General features: G+C 36.3%; 1 protein-coding gene across 1 annotated transcript; it reads left to right on the top strand.

The window, feature by feature from the left end:
* Nucleotides 1–6,672: 6,672 nt before the first annotated feature.
* LOC100260741 (receptor protein kinase CLAVATA1) lies at nucleotides 6,673–10,522 on the top strand. Its single transcript, XM_002279527.4, has 2 exons — nucleotides 6,673–9,753; nucleotides 10,013–10,522. The coding sequence occupies exons 1-2, from the start codon at nucleotides 7,152–7,154 to the stop codon at nucleotides 10,363–10,365; spliced, it is 2,955 nt and encodes a 984-aa protein (XP_002279563.1). The 5' UTR covers nucleotides 6,673–7,151; the 3' UTR covers nucleotides 10,366–10,522.
* The last annotated feature ends 793 nt before the right edge of the window (nucleotides 10,523–11,315 follow it).

The following is an 11,315-nucleotide window of genomic DNA, read 5'->3' as shown; positions in this document are numbered from 1 at the left end:
TCTGGCAGTGCAATGGTGTCGAGCATGAGAGAGGAGAAGCTCCAATGCCGCCATTGATTCAGCTGACTGAGCGAGCTTGAGGATATGGGCATGAAAGGATGCGGCCATGCATGGCTATGCATGGCCATGCAAGAGTGAGGGGAATGGGCGTAATGGGCATGGTATAGGTTCAATGTGGCCATGACCGGCCATGCAAGGGTGGAGAGAACTGGAAGTTCTCAATGTCGTAATCAAACATCAAACCCAGGTGAGAATCCAACCTCTTGCAGGGGAAAAATCAACAAAATTACAAAAAGCAAAAACAGAGCAAGCACATGTAGGCAATCGTATTTGATTAAAACAAATTTGTGGTTTTGGATGCCCACAGCAAATCACAAAATAATCTTCATAGATTAACAGAGGACCTTACCTGAATATTCCACAGCACCACCCTCCTCTCTCTCGTCTGAATATCCCCCACACCTCCCTAAAAAAAAAAAATCCTAGGCCTCCTCCTTCCTCCTCTTTCTCCCTTTCTTCCTGTTTCTCCTCTTCCTTGCCGAGCCCCTACTTGCCTTACTGTTCTTCCCTCAACAGGCATGGCCTCCTCAACCACCCACCTGACCATCCATGCCCTCTGCCGTGTCTATGAAGCTGCTCTCTTCCAGAAAGGGGGTCCCCCCCATCCTACCAAGAAAGCTCCCCATCTCTCGGGTGGTCCCAGCTAAATCCCATAAAATAAAAAAAAAACATTGGTCTTTTTAAGGGGTTTACAATGATATTTTAGAATATTTTGATTTAATATTCAATTTATTAGATTAATTAAGATTTAATATTCAATTAATTAGATTAATTTTATATTCATTAAAGAATTTTAATTATTAATTACGTCTTGCTTAACTTAGAATTTATTTATGAGAAAATTTTAAAAATATAATTGTTTATATGAAAGAAATAGTAAAGTCATAATATATAACATATAAGTTTTCGTCCATTGTTTTTTGTTATGCTTTTATTTTTTTTTTTTTTAGTTCCAACTTATTTTTAAAAAATTTTAAATCCATCAACAAATTTAATATAAAGTGTTGCTTTGAAGTTCATTTCTCTTGTAAGAAAATTATAAAAATATAATCATATACAAATAATAATAATAATAATAATAATAAAGTTTACTATGAACCAATGTTTATCTATAAATTTCATATATTAATAGGTTCATTATTTGAATTTAAAATTATTATTTTTAAATTACTAAACTCATTAATGAATTCAATGCATTAAATTTTATTTGATTTAGATTTTATTTGCCTAATAAAAAAAATTATAAAAATATGATTCTACATAAAAGGAAAACAATAAAGTTATTTTACAACAATTTTTGTCTATAAATTTTTTGTATTAATTGGATCATTATTTGAGTTTCAAATTATTTTTAAGAATTACTAGACTTATTAATAAATCTAACACATTAAATCTTATTAAATTTCAAGTTTATTTATTTAGTGTAAACAATAAAAAAAATTATGGTTTTATGTATAAGATAAACAATAGAATTATTTTAGATCAAATTTTATCCATAAATTTTTTGTATTAATTGGATCATTATTTTAATTTTATATTATTTTTAAAAATTATTAATTTATTAATAGAATCCAACTCACTTGATTTTGAGTTTATTTTTCTAGTGAAAAAAAAATTGCAACAATATGATTACATACAAATAAGAGTTTAGACAATACATTTAAAATGAATTTTAATATATAACTTTATAATGTTATTAAATTTTATGATTTTCTAATACTAATTAAATTGATTTATGAGTTTTAAATTATTTTAAAAATTAATTCATTTTCATTTTATGTATAAAGTACAATTTGATTTTAAATTTAATTGATTAATGAAATTTTTTATTAAGCTAAAGGAAATTCATAAAAATATGTGTAATTCAAATGAATATCATATTTAAATATTTTTTGTGGTATTCGATAATGGAGAGAGAAAAATAATAATATTATGTTTACTTTTATTTTATGATTTTTTTAATTCCTTTATATTTTCCTTTTCATTTATAACAACCAATGAAAACAACTTCTTCTTCTTCCATAAAAATTATTTTTTATTTCACTTTACTTTTAAAAATTGAAAATGGAGAATAATGGCCAAACTGTATTTTGAGTTTTTAAAAACGATTTTTTATTTTTAAAAACAGAAAATTGTTTCTTAATTGCATGGCCAAATATACTCATATATGTTTTTACAACAAAATTTAGAAAAACGGGTGGGAACCCCCCTCAAATTAAAAAATCTTGGTTAGGTGTTGTCAATTATAATTGAAAATAAATAAATAAATAAATATATATATATATATATATATATAAATATTAATTCTCGTTACAAAGTAATATCTTTCTCATTTATTTAATTTTTTTTATCTTCTATTTTTTTTTCTATGTTTAATTCTCTTGTTAATTTTTAAAAGCTTAATTAAGAAATATAATTAAAACTAAAAATATAAAAATAAAATATTATTCCCTACTACAAATTAGTCTCTATCTCTTTCCAATTTCTTTTTAATTATCAAACTCTCTTATTATTATTATTTTTAATGCTTAATCTTCACTTATTTTTTATATTTTTCATGTATTTATCATTTTAATTTTATTTGTTTCGGTAATTTTGAAGGCTTGATGCATTATTTTCTATTATTCTTATTGGTTTTTAGTTTAACTCTTTTTTTTTTTTAAAGGAATTCGTGTTAAATAAAAAAACAAAATTGAGTAAAGATATGGAAGGGAAAAGTAAATAAGTACAAAAAAATAATAATTTTAAGTGAAAACTAAAATTTTAAATAAGTTTGTATCTTAAGTTTATTTTTTAATTTTAGCATTAGAAATAAAAATGGATACCCAAAAACAATTGAAATACTTTCATTTACAGAGCATTCACCTTAAGTTATGTTCTAAGTCACATTTTTTTTTATCCATTTAAATACATATTATTATTATTATTTTACATATCTTCCGTTTTAATTATATTTTAAATTCATTTATTATAATTAAAGGGGAATCATTTTTATTATAACTTATAATAAAAATGGTTCATCTCTATTATAAAAAGTTATTACTTGTTTCAAGCGGAGAATAACATATAGACTCCCAATAATTATAAATATCAAAAGGCAATTGGATAATTGTGTCATTACAAGTGGTCTATAACTACTTAAGGATGAAAAAGGTTTTTCATTTGAGGTGATCCACTTGCTTAAAACATCGATTTTAATGAAAAAATAGTCAAATGAATTTTTTAAGTTAAAAAATAGTTTAAGAACAAACCCTAATATTTCAAATAAAGCTTTTTCTATATGAAGCCCTAAAGGGTGGCTTATAAACACGGTGACGACACAACTCGTCTAAAAGGTTCAAATGAATAGTCATGCTAAAGAAAGCAATGACTTCCATGTTCTTGCTAACATGATGGTTTGTGTTAACGAGAAAATGGGTAACACTAAACGTTACACAATAAAATCTTTTACTAAGAGATTGCGTGGCAAAGAACAAGAAGATAAATATCAAGGGAAATCTGGAAACATTATTCAATGACACAACACTTGTGCCGTTTGTGGGATTCGACCTCACAATCATCCAACATATGGTTAAAAGCCTGATACTTTAAATTGGGATGACAATGGAGAAAGTTTTTTTAGTATCCGTCCGCTCCACCTCTAATATGAAGTGTTTGAAATTAAAATAAATAGATTTGGGATGAGTTTGAAATTTTTTTAAAAACTTGGGATGAATTCGAGTATTGTCTTACCTCACTCTACCCTTATCATATATAAATTTAATTTCAAAAATTTATTTAATTTAATTTTTTTAATATATAATAAAAATAAAATACTTTTAAAATAAGTTATAAAAAAATATAATATTTTAATTATTCATAAAATACATTCATCTTAATTTAATTTTAAAATTTAAATATTTTTAAAAAAAATTATAAAATTTTCAAAATAAAGTAAAACATGTGGAACATATATGAGAATTTTTCATAAAATACCAGCTCGTCCTGCCTCATTTAATTTTTCTAATGAAATAAGGATAAAAAAATTTGGATATATAGGATTGGGTTGAAATGGGGCTGACCCATCCCGAACTCGTCTTATTGTCATCTTTAATTTCAAATAAAACTTCCCATTTGGAAGTCCTTCTATCTAGAATTCTATTTCTTTTAACTCTTATCTTCTCCCATTCATGTCATTAGATAAATGAACAGGAATGTGTCCAAATTGCAAAGTTTTATGTGTTTTTTATTGTTAAAATCCTCTGTAAGAAGAATTTATTTATTTATTTATTTATTTATTTACTTTTCTTTATGATAATGAAATATTTTTGGCTAGCTACCAATGTTTTATTAATATAAAGTATGACAATTAAGCTAATATGTAAAGAAAGATTTTACTATTATTATTATTATTATTATTTATAAGTACATGAAAATTTCACTTTGTTTCTTCTAAAATAACCTTTGGTATTTATGTTGTATGGAGAGTCCACATGTCATTTTCTATTTGTTCTAACTAGTAACTACCTATAACAGAAAATTTTCTTCTAGAACAATCTTTGGTATTTATGTTGTATCAAAGGTTCATGTGTTATCTTTTGATTGTTGGACTTGTGTGGTCATGTTAGTGATAACACAACTACCATGAGCAGATGAATGGTTCGTGTGGATACTAACATAGTCATCACGAAAACTTATTGACACGATTTGTTCATTATGTGATGTCAATACGACTTTCGGATAGTTCGTATAGGTATCTTATCATGACTTCCGTGTCATCAAGACAAGGGCTATTTCGTTATGCCTAGTTCAATATAATGGTCATTTTGGTAGTTAATCAACGCTAAGAAGCATTTTTTTTTTTTTGTTATATTACAAATAATTCATTGTATCTAGACGGGTATCTTTGTTTACGTAAAGGAACCTCTTAAGAAAGTTTTTCAAATACTTTTATTAGAAGCACTTAGCCTACTCTGATTACAGACAAGCCCAAGTCAGGTAAAACTGCTTCTTCTCTTCGCCTCTCTTGGGCTCAAAGCCCAAAATCGGCCCAAGACCATGTTCATAAATGAGAATGGACTGTTTTACGAAGTTGGCCCTATTTGTGATTGTTTCTTGTAATTCTAGGGCATCATTTAGGTTTTTCTTGCTATTATCAATGATTGCACCTTCTACTACTAATTATTGTACCTTACTCGCCAATCAAGTGACATCCAAAATTGGTGCTCTTCCAAAGTTTTCTGAAACTTTAATTGGAAGAAGACTGAGACCTTGAAGGAATATATCATTAAAACCAAGTGTGGTCACACAGGGATTAAGGTGGGCCACAAATGGGCCAAGACTGGGCCTGGGATTTGTGGAATTGGATGAGATGAAGCTGTTGAGATTGAACAAGAGTGTTTCGAGAATTATTCCATCATCATCATCATTGCACAGTTGAAGAGCAGAAGCTTGAGAATCGTCCAGTCCATCAACTATCAATCGCACCCACAGCTCCCAAAAATGTTAGAAAAGGCAGCCTTTACCAGAACAAGTAAAAGTAGGCCATCATTGCAGATTTCTCTCTCACTTAGTGGCCTGTGGCCTCCAGACCCAATTCCAACCAGCATTGAGTGCTTTTGACGCCGTTGGAATTAAAGTCGTAAATTCCGGGAGAACAAGTAACATTTAAAAATTAAAGAAGGGAGAAAGGAAAGCTATTACATTCCTCGCAAAAACAAAACCTCTACGTATCTTTCATTACTTCCGGCACAGCTGTAGTATCTATCTTGTGCCAGAAGCTTCTAGTAGGGGTGAGTTGCATGGGACCAGTCAGGGCAAGTGGGCGAAATTAGTTACTCAGATACGTTTAACTGCACTAAAAGTATACATCTTTATTCTTCAAAACACTAACTTGGGATTCTAATTCCCTATAATTTTCCCGAAGCTTTATAGAGAATATGAATCTGTTCCCACTTCCAGTGGATTAGTATTGCTGGTGGGCGTAAAGGAATAAATGCCATTGCCTCGGCTATCACAAGTTCACAGATTATTGTGCTTGACCAATTATTTCTTTAATTAATCATATGGCATAAAGGATTGGCAAAGCCACTTTATTAAAGAGAATATAATCAAAATATTAATCAAAGGGAAGTCCACGGTTGAAAACTCAGTGAGTCACGAGTGGTGAACTCGAGAAAGAAACACACCGCAATGCTGAACCATGTGATTGAAAAAATAAGCCATTTGACTGAGGGCCCACGGTGCAGAAGACTGATTGAAAAGGAAAGGAAGTCGAAAAAGAGTGGACTTTTTAGACACGGCCAAATGGAGTCAGAGGAGAAAGTTGTCTGTGTGAGAAAAAGACACGGGCGGCCTTTGCTCTGGGCCCAACCCCTCCAAGGCCCACTCATGTGTTTTAATTTCTCTCTCTATCCCAAAGGACAGCATCCACATTGATGTTTGATATGTGAGATTTATCGTAAAGCATAGGGGGAAAAAGAAACAAATCCTAAATCCAAAATAGGAGAACCGATTTTACCTGGCATAAAAATGACCTTGGCAGTTGTAAAATCTTGCCTTGTCATTATGGGCTTTTGAAGTAAGACAAAGCAGGTCAGCAGCACAACAACTGGCCCCCATGAGTTCTGAGGAGGGAGCAGACCAGCAAAATTATCATCCGTCTGTCATTCAAACCGCCAGATCCAGCCGTCAAAATACACCTATCAAATGACTACCATCACGGCCTTACCACCCCCCATAACCCACTGGGCTAGTGCTTAGGACTTACCATCACCGGCTTTTAACTTTTAACTCCGTCAAGTAGAATATCAAAATATCCCAAGAAATGGTTACCTCTCCGTTATCTCGGTTACTTCCGTGGCCTAGCGTACGGCCTCTGTCATGCCTAGGCCGCAGGAGCTGCATACAATGGGAGCACGCATGAAATCCCCACTCCTTTTCATCCCATCTCTTTTTGCCTTTTTGTTTTTGTAAATTGTTTATTCATTCAAGTTTGATCCTTGCAGTCTTCGATTCTCTTTTACCGAACTCAACTCTACTTATTATGGCTTCAAACAGAGCTTGAATCACTGCAAGAACGGTTACTCCAACCACAGATTTCCTCTTTGAAGATGGAGCTGAAGATGAGAGCCTCCTTGAAATATGCTCTTCCTTTTTTCATATGCCTGATGATGTTTTCACGGGGCTTTGCGTACGGTGATCTTCAAGTGCTGTTGAAGCTCAGGTCTTTCATGATAGGGCCGAAGGGTTCTGGTCTGGAGGACTGGGTGGATGACTCGTCGTCTCTCTTTCCGCATTGCTCCTTCTCCGGTGTTTCATGTGATGAGGATTCTCGAGTGGTGTCTCTCAACCTCTCGTTTGTTACTCTATTTGGTTCGATACCGCCGGAGATCGGGATGTTGAACAAGTTAGTTAATCTCACGCTGGCATGCGACAATCTCACCGGGAAGCTTCCGATGGAGATGGCGAAGCTCACGTCTCTGAAGCTCGTCAACCTTTCGAATAACAATTTTAATGGTCAGTTTCCGGGGCGTATTCTTGTGGGAATGAAGGAGCTCGAGGTTCTGGACATGTATAACAACAATTTCACGGGTCCGCTTCCGACGGAGGTTGGGAAGCTGAAGAAGCTCAAGCACATGCATCTCGGTGGCAACTACTTCTCCGGTGATATTCCGGACGTATTCTCAGATATTCACAGCTTGGAGTTGCTGGGTTTGAATGGAAACAATCTTTCCGGCAGGATCCCGACTAGTTTGGTTCGGTTGTCGAACCTCCAAGGATTGTTCCTTGGTTACTTTAATATTTACGAAGGAGGTATTCCACCTGAGCTAGGGTTGCTGAGTTCGCTCCGAGTTCTTGACTTGGGGAGCTGCAACCTCACCGGAGAGATTCCACCGAGCCTAGGCCGTTTGAAGATGTTACACTCGTTGTTTCTACAACTTAATCAGCTCTCAGGGCACCTACCTCAAGAACTGTCAGGTTTGGTGAATCTAAAATCACTTGATCTCTCTAACAATGTGCTCACTGGAGAGATACCAGAAAGCTTTTCACAGCTTAGGGAATTGACGTTGATCAATCTGTTTGGGAACCAACTGCGCGGTCGTATTCCAGAGTTTATCGGCGACCTTCCAAACCTCGAGGTACTTCAGGTTTGGGAGAATAACTTCACGTTTGAACTCCCTGAACGTCTCGGTCGTAACGGGAAGCTTAAGAACCTCGACGTTGCGACGAATCATCTCACCGGAACGATACCTCGGGATTTGTGCAAAGGAGGAAAGTTGCTGACGTTGATATTGATGGAAAATTATTTCTTCGGACCGATCCCTGAGCAGCTCGGCGAATGCAAATCGCTGACTCGAATAAGAATCATGAAGAACTTCTTCAATGGAACTATTCCCGCTGGGTTGTTCAACTTACCGTTGGTAAACATGCTCGAGCTGGACGACAACTTATTCACCGGAGAACTACCTGCGCATATTTCGGGCGACGTGCTTGGAATTTTCACGGTCTCTAACAACCTGATCACTGGAAAAATCCCTCCGGCAATTGGCAATCTGTCTAGTTTGCAGACTTTGGCGCTTCAAATTAACAGATTCTCCGGTGAAATTCCTGGGGAAATCTTCAATCTAAAGATGCTTTCAAAGGTCAATATCAGCGCCAACAACCTAAGCGGTGAAATTCCAGCATGCATCGTTTCTTGTACTTCACTAACATCAATTGATTTCAGTCAGAACAGCCTGAACGGAGAAATTCCAAAGGGGATTGCTAAGCTTGGGATCTTGGGCATACTGAATTTGTCAACCAACCACTTGAACGGCCAAATTCCGAGTGAAATCAAATCTATGGCTAGTCTAACAACACTGGACCTCTCCTATAATGATTTTTCTGGTGTCATTCCGACCGGCGGTCAGTTTCCGGTCTTCAACTCTAGCTCCTTCGCTGGAAACCCGAACCTTTGCCTACCGCGTGTCCCTTGTTCATCACTTCAAAATATAACCCAAATTCACGGTAGAAGGCAGACGTCATCGTTTACTTCTTCAAAACTCGTCATCACGATCATTGCCCTTGTCGCCTTCGCGTTGGTATTAACCCTCGCAGTTCTCAGAATCCGAAGAAAGAAGCATCAGAAATCAAAGGCCTGGAAGCTCACAGCGTTCCAACGGCTAGACTTCAAAGCTGAAGACGTGCTGGAATGCTTGAAGGAAGAAAACATCATCGGAAAAGGCGGTGCCGGGATCGTCTACCGCGGGTCCATGCCAGACGGGGTTGACGTGGCTATCAAAAGACTAGTGGGGCGCGGCAGCGGAAGAAGCGACCACGGCTTTTCCGCCGAAATCCAAACGCTAGGACGAATTCGACACCGAAACATCGTGAGACTGTTGGGTTACGTGTCGAACAAAGACACCAACTTGTTGCTGTACGAGTACATGCCGAACGGAAGCTTGGGAGAGATACTGCATGGGTCAAAGGGAGCCCACTTGCAGTGGGAAACCAGGTATAGAATTGCAGTGGAGGCCGCGAAGGGGTTGTGCTATCTCCACCACGATTGTTCCCCACTCATCATTCACAGGGATGTGAAGTCCAACAACATCTTGCTGGACTCGGATTTTGAGGCTCATGTGGCTGATTTTGGGCTTGCCAAGTTCTTACAGGACGCTGGAGCCTCGGAGTGCATGTCTTCCATCGCTGGCTCCTACGGCTACATCGCCCCAGGTTTGTCATCTCGTCTTCTACTTCCATTAATGCCTTTGTACCAGCTCCATTTCTGTTTCGATTTCTGTTGATTAAAACGTGACTGGCATGGACCACTTCTGTCTCAACGGTCTTCAAAACGTAATTCGCGGTGCATTGTTTATTTCTTTCTTTCACTCCTGAACTTGGCCATTTTTAACGACGTACCTTCTGACCGCCCCGTAGTACTTCTGAATAATATTAAATGCCTGCTTTGTTGTGCGCTTGGTGCCCCCAACAGAGTACGCCTATACGTTGAAAGTAGATGAGAAGAGCGACGTGTACAGCTTCGGTGTGGTGCTGCTGGAGTTGATCGCAGGGCGGAAGCCAGTGGGCGAGTTCGGCGACGGGGTGGACATCGTGAGGTGGGTCCGGAAAACAACATCGGAGATATCTCAGCCGTCGGATAGAGCTTCGGTTCTGGCAGTAGTGGACCCCAGGCTTAGTGGGTACCCACTGACAGGTGTCATAAATCTGTTCAAGATTGCAATGATGTGCGTTGAGGATGAGAGCTCTGCAAGGCCCACCATGAGAGAGGTGGTTCACATGCTCACCAATCCTCCCCAGAATGCTCCAAGCCTCATCACTCTTTAATGTATGCTGGCACTCGTATTTTCAGTGAATAATAGCAAGTAGAAGGTGTAATAAGTTTGGCTGACTCCCCAGCATGTGGTTGTTATTGTTTTCTTTGTGGTTGTTGTATCGTAAGTTGTATATAAGATGTTTGCTTGCATGCTTGTCATTGTCAACATTCTGGTTTTCGAAGAGCAGTGTTATTATTGGTATTTTCAAATTTCATCAAAATCAAAATATGGACCCATTATCGCATCAGAAGAAAAACCGTCGATTCGCCCCTATAAATCGAGGCCAGCTCATATTTCGATGATTTGATGGTGTGGTATAGCCTGAGTAGAGTGGTCTCAAGGCGAGTCTAATCATGAAGTGTGGTTTCCGTGGAGTCAGAAGAAACTGTACAACCGTGAATTTGGCCCCAAGAACGGTAACTGAGTATTAATTACAGTTTTAATTATATTTAGTTGCCAGAGAAAAAAAAAGTGTGGGAAACCTTGGAAGTTAGAAGTCCTGTTTGGTATTTGTTTACCAATTCAGTTTCTTAACAGCTGCATTCTCCTCTAGTCTATTCCCTGCATTCTCCTCTAGTCTATTCCCATACTCTTCCTTAAGACCAAGGTGGAAAATATTAGGATATATAGTCGATATTTCATGTATAAGGAGACGTCGAGACGATATATTGTGAAGAAAAATCAGAGATGAGAAATTTCGCTAAAAATCGACAAAAAATCGTCGATTTATCGGCATCAGACGATTAATCGTCAATTTAATTGAAAAAACGCCCTTGATGAAAGAAAATCGTAGATATATCGGCGATAAATCGTCGATATTTTGGTGAAATATTTGCTCCTTTCTCCAACGTGATTCGATAGCCCAGATGCTACCTATCACGTTTGCCTGCAACGATCATCTATCCAACGCCTCAGATTGAATCTGGGTTTGATCTAACGGTTAAGATGAGATTATAACGG

The sequence above is a fragment of the Vitis vinifera genome, chromosome 18 (assembly GCF_030704535.1).
Source record: "Vitis vinifera cultivar Pinot Noir 40024 chromosome 18, ASM3070453v1".
Taxonomy (NCBI): Eukaryota; Viridiplantae; Streptophyta; class Magnoliopsida; order Vitales; family Vitaceae; genus Vitis; species Vitis vinifera.
Note: the sequence above shows the minus strand (reverse complement) of the source record. Positions and strands in the feature narration are given on the sequence as shown.

What these genes read in the sequence shown, in the direction of transcription:
- LOC100260741 (XM_002279527.4), top strand. Translation starts at nt 7,152, where the DNA reads ATGGAGCTGAAGATGAGAGCCTCCTTGAAATATGCTCTTCCTTTTTTC. An exon ending in CTACGGCTACATCGCCCCAG is followed by an intron (nt 9,754 to 10,012) that starts GTTTGTCATCTC and finishes TGCCCCCAACAG; the next exon opens with AGTACGCCTATACGTTGAAA.